The following is an 18,989-nucleotide window of genomic DNA, read 5'->3' on the forward strand; positions in this document are numbered from 1 at the left end:
ATCCTGCAAATTTGTTTGATAGAAATACACAAGACCGGCAGAGAAACGGTTGAAGTTCATTCAACCTAAAAGTGGAAACTGACATCAATGGTGGAGAAGACCAATTCTGCGAAATGACGGGACGATTATCATGAAAGAAACCATTACGGTACTCGGTTGTTAAAATTCTGCTAAACTATGTCAGCGTCTACAATACGCTTGAGTTACCGATTTTCCGAGTAGACGGACAGAGATTTTCATACATTATTTTACTCCGCTGTATCGTTAAATATCCAATAGTGTTAATAGTCTGCGACACGTGAAGAAATTGTCAAAGCGTATAGCTGAATGAGGGAGTCAAATGTGCCCTTGAACCAAATTTGACATACGATGGATCCGTCGATAGAGCATCAGAAAAAAACATTCTGTGCCAAATTTCAACCCTCTATCTTGTTCGGAAGGGTAGTTATTGGGAAAATTCGGATTAGCGAATTTGTGTCTATTTCCCCTATTTAATCGAGTACGAAAGTTATGAAAAAAATGTGGTGCATTGTGGTTATTAAGATACGTGTTTGAGAATTTTATCCGATTTTTTGATTCCAAATTCTAGGTGTGAAAAATTAAAAACGCAGAAAAATACCGATTTCGTATTGAAGCTTTCGAGATACTAGAATTATATAATTACTATAAATGCATATTGTCATTGGTTATGTCCCTGAATTTTTTCAGATTTTTTGACAGAGTGCGCCATAGTAGGAAAAGTTAAAAACCGATTTTTTACGCGTTTTTCGTGTGAAAAACATCATATAATTTGAATTTTTGTATTCCCTTTAATGGATAACCATATTCTGTGGTTTTAAACAATTCTTTTTTTAACAAATCTTTTTTTATTTCATTAACTATATATTTTTTCAATTTTCAATTATATAACAATGAAAATCTATTTAAAATATTTAAAAAATATTTTCACCTAAAATATACACAAAAACAATTCGTAACTATATGCAAAGACTGCTTATGTTCTTTTTATTAAAAAAATCTGCTTCCACTATTCAGAATTATTAAAGGTATGAGATTTTTAAACGAAGCACGTATATTCATTTAACGAAGAAAAAATAAAACAGTAGGGTATTTAAACGAATACACAGCTAGAGAAACGATGGAATAGAAACTGCTCCATAATTGTTTTTGTGTGTACTTTAGATGAAAATATTTTTAAATATTTTAAATGGATTTTCATTGTTATATAGATAATTGAATATTGAAAAAATATGTAATTAATACAATAAAATAAAGATGTGCTTTAAACGGTGCGCGAACCAGCGTCAAGAAGTTTGCATCAGCGTATCTACAGCCAAGCATTTTACTCACTGCACCATCGCACCTGTTGGAAATACTGCTGATACTTCTGAATATAACGCACATAGCATCCTTAATTTGGTGACTTATTTTTGTTTTTTTATTCTATACATCGTTCAACATAGAATTGTTTAAAACAATAGAATATGGTTATCCATTAAAGGGAATACAAAAATTCAAATTATATGATGCTTTTTCACACGAAAAACGCCGAAAAAATCGGTTTTTGATTTTTGCTACTATGGCACACCCTGCCAAAAAATCTGAAAAAATTCAGGGACATAACCAATGACAATATGCATTTACAGTAATTATATAATTCTAGTGTCTCGAAAGCTTCAATACGAAATCGGTATTTTTCTGCGTTTTTAATTTTTCACACCTAGAATTTGGAATCAAAAAATTGGAAAAAATTCTCAAACACGTATCTTAATAACCACAATGCACCAGATTTTTTTCATAATTTTCGTACTCGATTAAATAGGGGAAATAGACACAAATTCGCTAATCCGAATTTTCCCAATAACTACCCTTCCGAACAAGATAGAGGGTTGAAATTTGGCACAAAATGTTTTTTTCTGATGCTCTATCGACGGATCCATCGTATGTCAAATTTGGTTCAAGGGCACATTTAACCTCCTTATTCGGCTATACCTTTTCAATGGAATTTCTCGGACCGAATAAAACTCGATTGAACGGTTCCAATTAGGCTAACGACGAAAGCAGAGAAATATAAGAGGGACAAAAATATGGAAATGAATTTAATTATAATATTTTCGTAGTCGTGAAAAATTTAATTATACTTTGTAATCTCTTGAAATTTTTTTACGATATAAAATATATTCAAAATTAAATATTTTCAACCACAATATTCCATTAAAAATAAATTTTTTTTATTATTTAGTAATTTTTAATGTATTCCTTTATTATAACTTATATTAGAATTTTTACATATTTTAGAACACTTTAGTCAACTATTCCTGTACGAATTTTCCTATTTCTTTATACATTTATTATATTTCTGTGTTCATGATATTATTTTTTATTATCTTTTCACTGCACTATTAATTCTAAAACCAAAGTATTAAATCTCTTTTATTAAAAAATAGTAGTGTCCCTGTAGAAAGTTCGTCCTCTGTACAGGGTGTTCCAGAAAGATATGTATTTACAAACGTGCACAATGTTCTCGTGAAAAAATATGAACAAAATGCAGAATAACATTTTTCGTTTGGAGTTTGGTTTCCGAGAAAATCGAGTTTGGAAAAAATACTTCATCAAGAATATTTTGTTATTTCTATTATAGAATTGGATTATTCCATTGGAATTGTCTTTGTTGCTGTATACAAAGTTCTCAGGCGTAACAGTGTATGTACAAAGCGAAGTTTCAAATTCAATATTTTCGAAAACGAAGTGCTAAAACGAAAAAAAGTTATTCTGCATTTGTTTCATATTTTTCCACGAGAAATCACCTGGTGCACACTTGTACGTATCTCTTAGGGAATAAATACATATTTTACTGAATCAATATTCGACGTGATAAATGATTCACAACATGTTTGTAGCAAATGGTAAAGTGAGTAAATATAAAAAAAGATTATGTTAATTAGTTAGCCTCTGTGATCTCTTTGAAAAGTATCTAAATTGTATCGCATAAATGAAACGATGACTTTTTTCATAATAATTATTTTTATTTTTTGACTCGTTCGTTTTATTTCGTCTTCACCTTCAAGTATTCGAAACATCTTCAAATTTACGAATTATATTTGAATTCTCACTAAAATTGCAATTTAAAAAGCAAACTACTTTCTACGCATGACGAGTATACTTGTCATACCACAAATTGTTACCACTTCTTCAAGACGAGTATAGTCGTCGTAATACAAAATGTTGTTATTTTTTCGTGACGAGTATACTCGTCATGACACAAATTGTTGCCTCACGATGAGTACATTAGTCAAAAACAGCTAACTGGTTAAATATTAGCTCGTAAATAGACTAACGCGTAACTATCAGCAAAGCAATCGACGAACGTTAATACGTAACGCTGCGACCGCCAGGCATCAACAAACTCGTTCGCGCAATTTTCACAGGAATTTTCGTAGACCTGAGAATTTGAGGCATGACGGAGCCTCGTTGAAAAAGCTGGGTCAGCGTCACTAACGCGGTGCCATTTCCCCAGCCGGTAGCGTTATTTATTGTTCGGCTCGATGAATGTCATTTAAAATTTCGATATAAATTAATTTAAGGGGGTAAAGGGGTTTCCCGGGTAGCGCAGTAGGACGGGGTGTAATGGCTCGGAAAATGAAGTTCTTGTAGCCCGGCTGAGAGAGAATCTCACCCCGTCTATTTCACTCTTCCGCTGTTACCCTTAGCCTCTTCCGGCGCTGTGGCCAAGCGACCCTCCGAGCGTTCCTCTTCTCTTCCTGGACTCCCTTCTTCGGTGTTCGGGTTTCTCTTCTATCGCCACTTCCGAGATCCTATCCCTTCCCGGGCCATTCGACTCGCCCGCGTTCTTTCCTCGTTTCTCTTTCTCTTCCCTCTCGCGATGAGACGCAACGTGCCCGGTAAAATATCCTTTACCCTTTGCCCCTCTACACCCCCCACGCCCCTCCAGTCTCTCTTCAACGCTCAGCCACTCCGCTTTGCTATTATCTTAAGTAAACAGGCTACCTGCGCGCTCCGGAATTCCAGATAAAGTCACATGTTATCAAAATCCCGAGGCTCCCTTCAGCAGGCCGCTGCGTTTGCATCGCGCCAGTCCCGCGTTCTGACTCCCTTCGCGAGGGAAACCCGGTCTCGTTAATTCCGTTAAGTCGCGGCCTTACGTTAATACCAACCAGAAGACGGAACAGTCGCGCTCAATTCCGAGAAACGTTCCAAAGACAACCGTCATTTTTCATTACGCGTACGCGTTACCTGCGAAAATCTGATACCTGGGCCTTTACAACGCGAATTTCATCTTTAATTAACCGTATGGGATCGTTGCGATTTCGAAAATGACTTCAAAATACAGTCACAATCCATAAGATGAACTTTTCATTTTTGATTAATAACTTGCGTATCTTTTAACGTACAGAAAAAATTATTGAAGGTGAATAATGTCGAATAGTCAGTTAATATTATTGTAATAAAATTTTGTTTTGTTATCTTACAGTAATGATTCTTAAAATGAACAGCTCGTATCGTTTTCTAAATGTCGTCTTTCATAATTCACTGACTACACAAGGGATCGCACATTTGGGAGAGAATAGAAATGTTCAATTTACGAATTACGTATTTGGTTCATTTTAAGAATCATTACTGTATTGTAATAGAGTACAGTACAATAGTTCCCTCAGTTAGAAATAAAAATAGAAATGTTCAACTTACGAATCACGTATTTGATTCATTTTAAGAATCATTACTGTATCGTAATAGAGTACAGTACAGTAGTTCCCCCAATTGGAAATAGAAATAGAAATGTTCAACGTACGAATCACGCCAGAGGTTCATTTTAAGAATCATCAGTATATTGTAGTTTTTGAAACCTAAACTGCTATCATACACGTAAAAAATGTATAATGAAATACGTAAGAAATGTATGAAATTTTTCCATTCAATTAGAAGAAGATGTAATAACGCAACAGTTCGATAAGCGTAGTGATTTGAGTGACGAGAAGTAGTAATGGATTCGAAAGTATGTTGGAGAGAATTAGAACAACGATATCGACACGAATATTGTAAATTGATAGCAACAGATGCAAGTAGCTCGTGTTATTGCGTGTGCATCTAATCAGCATTCGACTCGAGATTGTTCGGAATTACGTATTCAATCCAGATTTTCGAGATCGATCACTGTTCATGAGAATTGGCAAATCTCTATCTCCGCAAAACACGATGAATTTACAACCGTCTGTGTTAAATTTCGTACCGATATATTGGAGTAATTATAAATGTAACTCAGGAAACAAAAAATATAGCAAAGCATTTAAATGTTCACCGTACAATTATTAATAATTATCAAGAGCTGTTTGCATCATAAATTGAACCAAAAGTGGACGTACAATATGCGTACTATAAACAATTAATGTGTTAATTGGGTCTAGGTTAAATGTTATAGAAGATTCGCGCCATTCTATTATGCGATCAATGGCAGAATGATTCTGCGTGCTACGCCATACGGTTATAGTAGCTCCATCTAGCGTTTCAAACGTGCAACAACTAAAAATATTCTGAAAAATCAAGGGTAGTGCCTAATCTATCTATACTACTTAATCCATATCACTTTGAAATGGACGAATTAATACTTTAAAGAAAATAAACAAAAACTCTACATAATATCATCTTTATTTATTAATGCATAAGACAATATTAACTATTTTGTAACAAAATGTGTTATTTTATAGAAATATTTTAACAAATAAGTGAATAATCTCACAAAAATGTTCGTAATTTAACAAATTATACTAGTATTTAAGAGTTGATGCATCTAAACCATATGCATTAGTAAATAAAAAGCTCAAAAGTCGATTCAAACGAATTTATGTAGGAGCATGACTAGATGTACTTGCATAGAATCCTTTCCAACGTTCAAACTTGCGTTAACGCGCTAAAATAGTACTCTTTGATGTATAAGTGGAATTTTAAAAATCTGCCACCGAACAAAGATCTCGAAATGAATTTTTGAAAGTAAAATTGAATTTTTATCCTCTAATGCACGAACCGCCATTTTTCTTTTCGCGAGCATCTCTGTGCGAAAAATATAATTTATTTTTAGAACGTGCCCTTCATCATTAAAGTACGTCAAAGTTAGGATTTTAGTTGTAGGTTCTAAAAATATGATTTTAAATAGTTACGAATTGAACTCCGTCGAACAAAGAAATTGTACTACATCACGTAGAGAAATTTTTCTGATATATATTTAAAGGCTGATGTTAATATTGTAAAGCAATTGTCTACATTTATCATAACAAGTGTTTAAAAAAAAAAATGAATAAGACAGTAATATTTAATATGAAATACATAGGCAAGAAGAATGCAACTTTCAATCATTATCTTTGTATAGATAATTCTTTATTTATATTGTTTTCCAACCTATTGAATTTGTCAGTTGTCAAACTATGGTTGGTAACTTACGAAATATTTCATACATTTTCAAATCATTTTTAAAAAATTTATTTGAATCGCTAAATTTAAAGCCGACCCATCTTCACATGTATTTCGTAACTAACAGATCATTCACTTCCCAATCCCAAATCATAATTTTACATGACTTACCACATATTTCAATTTCATAAAAATCCCCGATTAAGAGTATACATAATTAAATGTTTGTTCATATTAAAGTAAAATTAAAAACAAAGTGAAAAACAACTTAACGTAAACTGTGCTTGTAGGACATAGTTTATCAAATTTTACTTTCGATTCAGTGTTCGCAAATTTTTCTTCCTTCTAAACTTTTTACCTCCAACTTTCTTATTATTTTAAATTGGGGATTAAATTCCGTAGTAATCCAGGTCGGTGCAAGATTAAACTCGAACACTTTTTAAAACTGTGCCATTGTTACCTTCAGCGGGAGCGTTACGCTCGAGCAACTTATAAGTATTCTCCGAGCGTCTAAGCACGCCATAGGAAACCAAGAATCGTCGGTATGTGGCTCATGTGTCCCTGTATAGCTGCTACAATCAGAGTGGCACGCGCCCTCATACCTTGGTCCATGTACTCCTAGCACCGCATCTACGTTGGAACTAACCCCGAACACCGGCTCCCAGCCAGGCAGTTCAGTGATTTCCGAGAACGCATTCCCGCCTCTTCCACTGGTCACTGTTACTACGCGAGAACATTCGAGACATTGCTAGCTGCAACGTTGCCCCGATTAGCTATCAACTCGATATGCCATACACAAGTATTTGTCGATTATAGACGCCCAATACAACCAATCGAACGTTAAAAATTCCACGTAAGAGGCAAGAACAACTGTCAAATATAAAAAGAAAAAGAACTCTGTAAGCTATAAACTGATAAAAAAGCTCTAGAATTTGTTGACAATTCAATATACAACCAATTTGCTATATTTTCAAACTCAAAAAGTGCTCTAGAGACCATCCAAGACTTTCAAACAACTGACGTGATAACATTTCTACCTGCAACTTTGCCCTGATTAGTGATCAACTCGATATGCTATAGACAAGTGTTTGTCGATTATAAACGTCCAATGCAACCAATCGAACATTAAAAATTCCACGAAAGGGGCAAGAACAACTGTCAAAAATAAAAAGAAAGAGAATTCTGTAAACTATAAACTGATAATAAAGCTCTAGAATTAATTGACAATTCAAAATACAACCAATTTGCTATATTTTCAAACTCAAAAAGTGCTCTAGAGGCCATTTAAGACTTTTAAACAACTGACACGATAACTCAGGATATAGAAATAATTTACTCAAGATGTATTAAGAACAATAAAGCCATTCAGTTTATTTGGATGAAATATCAATTACTCCTCATATTTTATTTTGCATTTGTCTCGTGTTTATTTTAATTTCTTTAGTTTTTGTTATGACGGTTGTCAATATATGTCAAAAAATCGGCGAATAAATCAGAGTTTGCAGAAATTACTCAAACTACAAAAAACAGCTTCCAGCTACTCTTCTTCTCATTTGAATAAAAAAAAAAACAATAGTAAATTTTACATAAAATGTTATTTACTCGTAAATCAATGAATACGTGCATTGTAATTTTTCACATATATTTCCATCTACTCGTGTACCTGTATAAAATACGAACAAGATTGAAAGTTCTAGGTAAGACAAACAGCCAGGCGTAGAAGTGAGAAACATAGCGACACAGGAATATGGGGAACTGTTTCTCTGAAAACTGATGTCAGCTTTCGAAACGAAGAAACAGTTCTTAATAAAATATTTCACGTTTAATATTTCGATTGGTTCTAAAATTTCAGAAAATAACAAAATTACAAAAATTGAATGACTTGTGAGCACCTAAAAAAATTTGAAAAATTTGAAAAAATGTGACAGCTTATATATATATACATATACCATCATAAAAGGCAATTTTTGCCCACTGTTAAAAGTCAAGAATTATAAAAAAAAAATCTGTCTATATTTTGTGCCAGCTCACTGCATTTGTCCTTTGAATTTGGTAATGTACAGTTCACGGTTAAACAATTTATACGCTGACCTTACCACAACATTTGTGGTATGCGTATCCTATACATCCTGCACAAATCTCCAATCCAATCTCACATCTACGTCAAGACAGAACCTGAACAGCGATTTCTCAACACTCCGACGTTCAAGAATGGATTCCTACTTCGTTTCACCGTCTCCCTATCCTGTAGGAATATTTGAAGGATTTCCGATAAGACTTCGACGAGAAATACAGCGACGTATACGTTGCAAAGAAATATTAATACATTCAACCGACGAGAAATAAATCGTGTATATAGAATTCTGACTGGTAATGTAATTATACGATATGGTCATCAAGCTTCGTTTCTCGTACCGAATATTGTGATGTACGTAAAAGACAGATTGTATTTGTTAAAAATTTTTCTGAAATAGATGTTACAGAAAATTTTGCATAACATACACTGTTGGCTAACAATATAAGTTCACTAGATTTTTTAACCGTTTATTGTCATGGTTAGAATTATTTTCTACTTCCAGAATTATGCAACATTCGAATAAACAATAAATTATTAACATTTTTAAGTGAATTAATAGAAAAGTCTTAGTTTTTAAATTGCTTACAAGCTTTGAAAAATTTCTTCCTTCGAATTAGCAATTGCTTTTTTTAATTTCTCTTGTTCTTTCTAGGTAAATAGTTCTAAACTTGGACAACAATGCAGGTGGTGAATAATATAATTCACAGTCCGCCTGGAGCAAGGATACCAAATATTTCAGTGCAGCAATTTATACTCGATAGTTTTCGCGCCAATCTCGATCACATTCAGCAGGTAAGTTTAAAATTGTATTTATTCAGTTTTATGTAAGCAACAAAATTTTCAAAAATGGTGTGTAATGAAATATAAATTCGATTTACAATTTGATTCAAACAGATACTAAATAATTATATTATTTTCTATTGTATTTATAAATTGAACAGGACATAGAAAAGTAACTAAAAAATTAAATAAAAAGTAAACTGTTGCCTCTAAATGTTCATTCAAATAAATAATAATAATTGAGTTAACCATATAAATTATAAAAATTATAAAAAAAAATTGTACAAAATCGATTTGATAGCCAATGTGTTAATAAGTATTTAAGAAATGATTTTAATAGTTATTCAATAAGTAACATATTATTGAATAATATTTTACTATGAATATTCATTTTAAATTTTGCATAGTCTTTTTGAAATATGTCATGCATACTTTTAGCAGACATTATTACTGACAAAAAATCAATATCTCTTCTTCATGTTCATTTTTTAAAATAATAATACAATCGAACTAGAATTCACACGTTATAAAGTATCAGATATAATACGAATGTTCAGTGTCAATATAATAGGAATGTTTCAGGTTGATATTGAAACTGGTAAATACTACACGTGCAGAGACGTTCTTGAAGCAAGCATAGCACTCGCTGGTGCTTTAAAGAATTATGGAATCGTCAATGAAGACAGAATTTCCGTTGCAAGCGAGAATCATCCAAATTTTTTGATCATAATGTGTGGAATATTTAACGTTGGAGCTGTATTTGCTCCCGTGAATCCGGCATACACAGAAAGTGAGTAAAAATCTCGATAATCAATTTTCAATAATTGTTCACACATCAAGTACGAGGAAAAAGAGCAGAATAAAATTATATTACGTGTATAAGTTAATATACACAACGCTTGCAATCGCCGTTTAATTAATATTTATTTATCAATCAAGTTTGACGCTTAAAAAATTCAATAGAAAAATATACGTTTCAACGCATACATTTTTTATAAAAAATTCAATAGAAAAATATACGTTTCAACGCACACATTTTCTATAAAAAATTCATGAAAATATCGTTCGCTTTGGTGGTGTAACACTTTAACATGGGACCGTTGTAAAATACTAATACTTTCGTTTTCATTTATGCATTGCTATTAACACGTAGGATGTTTTTAATGTAGGAGAGTTCAGACACATGTTGGAGATCAACCAACCACGAGTGATGTTTGTGTCTCGAAAAACCGAGTTGCTTCTCTCAAAAATTGCACCGACTCTTAGTTGGACGATGAAATTAATACAATTGGAAGATAATGCCTTGACTAGAAACGTTCCAACGTTGAAAGAACTTTTGCAGGCGCATAAGGATATTGTAGACCCTTATAATTATGTACCAGCGCCTGTCGGCGACAGTAGCAAAGCAATGGCGGCAATTTTTGGTTCTAGCGGAACGACTGGCTTTCCCAAAGGTGTTACATTGTCTCATCGAAATTTAGTGACTTACATTATAAATTCGAGGTAAGTGAAATTACTTACAAATGACGAAATTTGTTAATTGGTTCACAAACAAACGTTAATTAATAATATTAATGAGTTAAGAATGTAGATACGTGCGTTGTAAGATTTGTACCCAACAATCTATATTATAGCTTTCGAAGTACATACATAGTTCTATACACGATTCTATTTTCTATTTCATATGTTATAAATAAAGATATTTTATTTAAAAGTTAATTTAAGTATTTAAATTTACTATTGTTACCATTTATTTATATTGAGGGGAAAGAAAATGTAATTACCGAGAATCGAACTCTGATCACAACCTGGTAGGACTTTCTTGCGTTACCATCACGTCGAAGTCCTACTTGAAAGACGAAGAATTAAAATTATATTTTTACAAAATATTGAAATTTAAATCATTCATATTTCAAAAGTTTTTGAGTATCTGCCTCTATAATGCTATATATTCGTAAACATAATGACTAGATCTACAAGTGTGTAAAATTTCAATAAAATACTTTGTTAGTAAACAAGACTCCTGAACTTAAAAAGAAAAGATGTTTGCATATAATATTTTTCTATTATTGTTGTTCTTATGATTGATGTTTCATCTTAAATAAAGAATGATTAGTTAGTTCTATTTTAAAAAAATATTATTGTATATTCTAAGTGCACAACCCAACTTAAAATAGTTCTAGGATATATTCTTCTTAAGTTCTACTAAACACCACTGGAGTATTTATAGCAGGGATAGAAAACTGTTGTAATATTGATTCCTATTGAGTAATACATTTGTATTCAGAGTTAAATGAGCAGAGTGTTACCATAATTCATAAAAAAACAATAATTGAATTCAGATCTTTAAATTAAAGAGGTGTTACTCCCTAGACTGTAATTTTTTGCGTTCATTTTGTGATTATATTTTTAATCATAGGTTAACTATTTTGTATAGGGTTTTTCCAGATATATTTACTTATCTTATAACTATGTATAGAGCTTTTTCCATCCTATAATATTTAAAATTGTGGTTGCTATATCTAGAATCATACACTTTAAGAAAATGAAATAAAAAAAAATTGATTTTTTCGAAATTCTAGACCGCACTACCCTCTTAATACATCAAAATGTAATAAATTTAATTTATTCATTTCAGCGGTACACGCTATTTAGACATTCGACGAGGTGATCGAATAATAGTCTTTTTGCCAATGTTTCATGGCTATGCATTCGGTACAACACTCTCTGCGATAGGTTTCTGTGGAACTACGTACGTAATGCGTTCTTTTAAGATGGAGACTTTTCTGCAATCAATTGAAACGTATAAAATCACGTACGTACCATTGGTTCCTCCAATTCTGGTACTTCTCGCGAAGTATCCATCGGTTATAAACTATGACTTCAGCAGCGTGAGATACCTCCAGAGTGGCGCAGCGCCATTTCCTAAAGACGTAAGTTTTCCGATAATATTTACTAATATGAATTCTTTTTATTTTGTTTCTTCTGTCCCGCACCATCAAATTAATTTGTATTTGGTAAATATATCTTCGAAACCTTAATTAATAATTTTAGTCTATTCTTTATTCTTACACGTATTTAAATATAACATTATAAAACTTTTATAAAATACCTGTTACACGAAGACTGGAAATTATTAATATCATGTTGTTATCTTCAATTAAGTCACAAGTATAAAAATAACTCGGCGAATCGTTTTGTTCCATTCTTTGTTACAATAAAAAAAAATGCAACAGAGTTTTTCCTTGAAAAACAAAACACATAAATAATATAGAATATCTGTGCTTCACACTAAGTTTTAATAAAATGAACAAATAAAGAAGCCATTTTAATAAAAGCTTCAAAGAAAAAACAATAATCGAATATTGCCAATTTTAAACCTCGAATTCAACGTAAAAATTTACGACACATATCTATAATCCCGAACAAAATGATTGCTGGTTTCATTTTTTATTTCCAGCTGTTAGAAAAATGATTTGATAACAAATAAGAACACGTATTTCTTTAATCGATTACAGTGAAAATTTTGCTGGATAAAGATTGTAATTTGTAGAAAATACAATTTTTAAATGTGCAAGACGGTAAATTGTCAAAAAATTTTGTAGAATATAATTCTACGTAACATATCAAAATCTTTGAGAACAAAAGGAATATCACGGAATAATGAAATTTTGAACAATAAATATTGAATAATAAATATTTTGTAGGTTGCAAAGGAGGTACGGAGACGGACGAAAGTAAAGAACATTCGAAATGGTTATGGTATGACAGAATTGTCAGTGACTACGCACGTAGGCGATATAACGCGCGACGCTGAAAATTTAGGATCGCTGTTTCCCGGATTGCTTTGCAAAGTAGTGAATCCAAACATTAACGAAGCGCTTTGCGCCAATGCAGTTGGAGAAGTTTGCATAAAAGGTGACCAAGTAATGTTGGGATACTTCAGGAACCCTAAAGTCACCGCAGAAACCATCGACAAGGAAAAATGGCTGCACACTGGCGATCTTGGGTATTTCACAGAAGATGGATTATTGTACATTACCGGGCGACTAAAGGAACTTATTAAATATAAAGGCTTTCAAGTAGCCCCGTCAGAGATCGAGATCATAGTACAATCACATCCAGGCGTTAAAGATGCAGCAGTTCTGGGCAAACCTGATGAAATGAGCGGCGAAGTACCGATAGCTTTAGTAGTGAAACAATCTGGTTCCAACGTGACAGCCAAAGAAATCATAGATTTCACGAATGGTAAGTTTGTTTCCTTTGTTTTGAAGAAATAAAAAAATCTTTGATTAACTTCTTTCTTTGAATTGAAAAAGAATTACATTAACAAAAATTTAGATTTTTCCTTTCTTGAAGAAATGAAAAGGATTTTTTAAAATCTTTTTGAAAGAAAATTATGTTAACAAAGATCTAAATTATTTTCATTCCTAAAGAAATATATAATAAGATGATTTTTTATTTCGTTCGAAAAGGAAGAACCTAGGTCTTTGTTAATATAATTTTTTTTAAATCCCTTAAAAAATTTTTTACCAAAAATTTTAGGGTGTTTCTTGAAGATTATCACAAAATTTAAATACTTAATCTATCAGCTTTGTTTATCGACAATGATAAATGCAGAATGTAAACAAAGCACTCATTTAGAAAATAAAGTGTGCATCTCCGATTAAGTATTTAATAAACAGATATCATGAGATTAAATACTCGTTTATATTATACGAAACAAAATTATTCTCCTTCTAGTCGTTAAACAATTCCAGATTGTAGCTTGAAATTAATTTTCCTATTCAGAAAAAAATTTCATTTGAAAATCGGGAGTATAGAATATGTATACATTTTGTGACGCTACTTTAGAATCGATAAATATTAACATATTATTTTATGAACTACATTACATATATGTTATAAATAATGTATACTTTGGGAAAATTAATGGTAATTATTTACTTTAGGGGACCTCAACTCCGATTTTTATGATTGTGAAATATGTTATAGAAAATAAGATTCTAAACAACTTTTCCCTACAACCACCGCACGGCCTTAGTTTCTGAGATATTTGTAAAATTTCTTCCGTGCTACTACTACATTGAATTGTGTCTATACGTACGCGTACGTAGCAACGTGTGCGTCAACGTTGGGGTGCCAGTTATCTGTTGTTTCTATAAACATCGGTAGCAGCCGGTAACCAATATAATATACCGCGTGTACCTGAAAATTGAACTTAACCGATTTCAATGGTTTTGAATTGTGATTGCATGACCGACCACCACAACCTAACCCTTTTTTTTTGTACGTGAGGAAATCCTCATGGACACCCTGAGGCCCCAAGTAGAGGGGGCCTCGGGGTCTTACCGGCTAAAACCTCACTGTGATCGCCCTTTGGCGCTGTGGCGGGGGACCGGAAACTCTAATGAGACATTACAGAGTCCCCCGCCACACCTTGCCTGTTGAGGCTCATCCCGGGGGGAAGGACGAAATGTCCCTGCCCCCTGATTTTTCCGCCGCGGACGCCAGATCACGCGACGCCCGCGACCCCGGGGCTGCCTTCGGTGCTCGGGCCCCTCGCACCGAGCACATGCAGCCCCCGAGGGGCGGCCCGTCAATCGTGGTGGCCGAGGGAGAGCGGTGACGGGCCGCCCCAATTCTGGAGCTCCATCCGGACCTCAAGGCCGCTGGAGGAGACCAGGAGGCGACGGTCGCCTCACCCTGGGCCCCCTCCGAGCGGCCTCCTTCTGTGACATGACTGCCTCACAGAAGGAGGCCACCACATGCCAGATTCTCTCGCTGGCCACCATCTTTCCTACTATGGTGGCCAGCGAGAGATTCCTCCCAACTTCTTGTTCCAGGACACGGCGCTCATCTGCCCACGCTGGGCAGGCTGCCAGCGTGTGCTGCGCTGTGTCCTGCTGGGGTCCTCCATAGTGGTGGCACACCGCATCGCCTCCTTCCCGTTTCGACGCAGATACTCACCAAAACAACCGTACCCAACTCGAATGAGTTGGTGGAACCACATAAACAAAACGGTCCCGTTGGGCACGGCGCCTCGTGGCTTCGACCGCTTGCCTCCTCACCTCTGGCGGTCTGCCGGCCTCCCGGAGCTCTCTGGAGTGCCGGAAAACCAACTGGTTTCTTCAGGTTAGGGGAGCTCCAGGGGCAGAAGACACGCCAGGGTAGTCGCCGACTCGTGGGAGATGGTGCGATACCCTCTAACAACCTGGATTGCCAGCCGACGGTTAACACGCGGCACAGCATCTCTGTACTGCGCCGGCTGGCATCCGGTCCGGGGCCCAAATTGGGGCCCCGTAGAGAGCAATTGAATGCACCACCTCTACGTAGAGGCGGCCGACCACCACAACCTAACCCAGACCTAACCTATCCTTACTGGATGATATGTGTGTGATGTGATGTTATGGCGCTGCTTCGATGCGGGTAGGATCTTAGGAAATTCGTAGGAGGTGAGAAAAGGAAAAGAGGGGGAGCGTTTCGTCTGGGCCCGCTAGTGGACTCAGCAGTAAGGCTTTCTAGCAGGACTTGCCGTAGACGACTGGGATATTGGGAAGTCGTTCAAGGAATGTATACAGGGTGTCCCGTAAAAAGTTTAAGAACTGGAAATGGGGGGGGGAGGGGGGGGGGGGTAGCTGAAACGATTCTGAACAACAATTTCCTTTGCAAAAATGTCGGATGGAGCTTCGTTTTTGAATTATTAACGAAGAACACTGACCAATCACGGCGCTCGCCTTCCGCGTGCTCAGGGCCGTCCGACCTCGGAGAGCCACCGCGCCGGGTAGGTAGCAAGATGCGCGTTGAAGATACATCGAGGAACGAATACAAATAATTAAAAATACTACCACTACAACTGTTACCTAATTCGTTAATTACTACGTAATTAGTACGTAAATTACTAAATGGAATTTATTAATTATTTGTATTCGCTGTTTCCGAGAAAGAAGGAATAAAATCTCGGAATTTTTAGGAAATTAACCCTTTGCAACCGAGTGACGCTTCTCGCCAGAGTGTTTTAAAATTAAAATAAAAATTATTATCAGAAAATTAAAATAAATACTGTAAGAACCACTTGTAACCGTTTGTTATTAAAAACTATACTGAAAAAGCAGACTGGATTTTTGCGTACCGAAACATTCCTCGAATGCAAAGGGTTAATAGAGAAATAATTCAAATTCGACTTAGCCATTTATCTACAAATTGACCTACTGCGCTGACAATAGGGCCCGGCCAATGCACCGCTGTCGGTCACGGCAAGGTCAAAAACCCCAACGAAAATCAGCTGATGGGATGGTCCGGTCGCTGTACCTGCTTCTCACTCCGAAAACACTTCACAGCATAGTCACTAACACTTTTCACTTTCACATACCGATGCGTTCCGTTGCACCCTTCTTCGATTGTTGCTCCTTCCTGGGTTGATAACGGTGCCTGGATGTTGCTCCCTCCTGAATTGTTACTTCTTCCTGAATGGTTGTTGCTCCCTGAATTGTTGCTCCTTCCTGGATTGTTGCTTCTTCGAACCTTGCTCCCTTCAGGATTGTTGTTCCTTTTCGCTGGTATAATGGGCGCGATACGTGCGGGCGGCTTTCTTCGCGTTCCCCTTGGAGTCCGCGAAAATGAAGAACGAACGATAATACTCTGCGTTTACGCGTTCCTTCGCATGCGTCCGCTTCTGTTCAAAAACGCGTAGGTCTGTGAAAAATTTTGACTGACAAATTACATTTCCCTCCCCGAAAAAGTTCCAGGTAGGGCAACCCATTGTCGCGCGATTCGGAGTTACCTGCGATTGGCGAACATGCAGACCATGTTTGCCGCAAATGTTTGCTGCTAAACCGTACGGTCGACTCTTCTAATAGAATTTTTAAGATTCACCGTGATCGGTCGAGCACTTGTGAGAGCGCGACCCCTCTGGTGGCGAGTATGGGAGGCGACGCCACAATGTTACGATCAAAATTCGATTTAAAATTCAATTTTAAATATTAATGTGCGTGGCCAGCCACGAACCGATGGATTGGGTTAGTGTTAGGGTAGATTTAATATTCAGGACGCGATTAGGTGGCCTGCCACGCAAACCGAAGTTAAAAATCATTGAACAAACGCGTATGTAAAGGTAGAATTCAATTTGTTTTAGGTTCACCCGTTATATAATATTAGTCGTTTGCCGCTACGATGATGTTTATAGAAACAACAGATAAGTGGCGGACGAATGTTGACGTACACGTTGCTACGAACACGTACGTACAAGCAGATTTCAATGTGTTAGCACGAAAGGAATTTTGTGAATATCTCGGAAACTAAGGCCGTGCGGCAGTTGTACGTTATAGGGAAAAGCTGTTCAGAATCTTATTTTCTATAACATATTTCAAAATCATCAAAATTGGCATTGAGGTCCCCTAAAATAAATAATTAACAAATTGATTAAAATTTGTATATACAATTTATAGGAAATTTATCACCGCAAAAGTGGTTGAGGGGTGGCGTTAAATTCGTTGAAGCTATACCCAAGACTCCATCAGGAAAAATTCTGCGACGAGAATTAATTAAAACGATATCTAAATTATAAAACAGTAAACTATTTTTATTTATTTGAAACTTTAATTTTGAAAAAATACGACGTATTTTTTCCATGTGTTCAAATACTTTTAGCGAAGTCTATGTTTTGCAAGAAACAATTCATAAATTAAATTAAATTACTTAAATCAACGTTGACTTATATAATCTGAGCAGTCGTACCTACGTACAGTGTTAATAATATTTTCGTAAGTACCTACTGTATAATATATATTATAATTAATGAAGTATTTTATAGTAGATGTTGAAATATTTTCGCTGTACATCGAGAACGATGACAGTGCATAAATGTACTTGTTAACAAAATGAATTTATTTACATTTTCGAGCGTAATAAATGACCATGAAGTTATCTACAGTGATACACATTGTCAGATAACAGTAGTTGTGAATATAGTTAAATTACGAAATCAACATGCACGAATTGATGGAAAGAAATCATAATATCCTCTGTGTTTTTTGAATAACAGAGGAACACTATTGTATTTCAAAGATGAAATGATAGCAAACATTATTTATCATGCACTTATAAATTGTTCAGTGATAATGGAATTCGGAGGAAATATAAAATAGATTTTAAACAGAAACCTTGATTTAAAAAAAAATAAAATTTAACGATAATAAAAATTTTGGAAATAATTGGCACAGTTATATACAAGTTATTAAAGAATATGGAAAATTATGGCAAGGGAAAAAGTAGTAGAAAATCACCGTCTCTATAAAATTTTAGAAAGCGTGCATGGGTCCAAATAGACCCGGTGTCCTCTGAGCAGGAGTTAAATTATATGCAGGATAAATAGATAAATAATTTGATACAAAACTATTTTGTTCGAAGACGAGGCTTCGAGAAAATCGATTTTGAAAATTTGTTCTACGTAACATAGACTGAAACTTGCTTGTCATGTAATACTATTGCTGATTATTTTTGTTAGTGTTTACTCGGTTTACAAATTGATTACGGTATGATTCGCAATGACTGTCAATTTTACAATTTTCTCTCAGTTTATCGTAAATTATCACGGCATCAATGACTCCAAAAATCATCCGACCTTACACCACATAAATTTTAGTTAAAAATTAAAAGTCATTTTGAAGTGATGTTGGGAACCGGGTAAGAAACTCGTAGACTGTCGGTA

At 34.9% G+C, this 18,989-nt stretch overlaps 1 protein-coding gene across 1 annotated transcript; it reads left to right on the forward strand.

Moving 5' to 3' along the window:
* The first annotated feature begins 9,178 nt into the window (after nt 1-9,178).
* LOC122400431 (4-coumarate--CoA ligase 1-like) lies at nt 9,179-17,846 on the forward strand. Its single transcript, XM_043401900.1, has 6 exons — nt 9,179-9,292; nt 9,863-10,070; nt 10,450-10,783; nt 11,919-12,213; nt 12,988-13,528; nt 17,728-17,846. The coding sequence occupies exons 1-6, from the start codon at nt 9,179-9,181 to the stop codon at nt 17,844-17,846; spliced, it is 1,611 nt and encodes a 536-aa protein (XP_043257835.1).
* Nucleotides 17,847-18,989: the final 1,143 nt, after the last annotated feature.

Source organism: Colletes gigas, unplaced genomic scaffold (assembly GCF_013123115.1).
Source record: "Colletes gigas isolate AHSC1104 unplaced genomic scaffold, ASM1312311v1 Colletes_gigas_Sc00018, whole genome shotgun sequence".
Lineage (NCBI taxonomy): Eukaryota > Metazoa > Arthropoda > Insecta > Hymenoptera > Colletidae > Colletes > Colletes gigas.

Coding starts and splice junctions, on each gene's coding strand:
- LOC122400431 (XM_043401900.1), top strand. CDS start 9,179: ATGCAGGTGGTGAATAATATAATTCACAGTCCGCCTGGAGCAAGGATA. Junction 10,071..10,449: donor GAATCCGGCATACACAGAAA/GTGAGTAAAAAT, acceptor TTTTTAATGTAG/GAGAGTTCAGACACATGTTG. Junction 13,529..17,727: donor AATCATAGATTTCACGAATG/GTAAGTTTGTTT, acceptor TACAATTTATAG/GAAATTTATCACCGCAAAAG.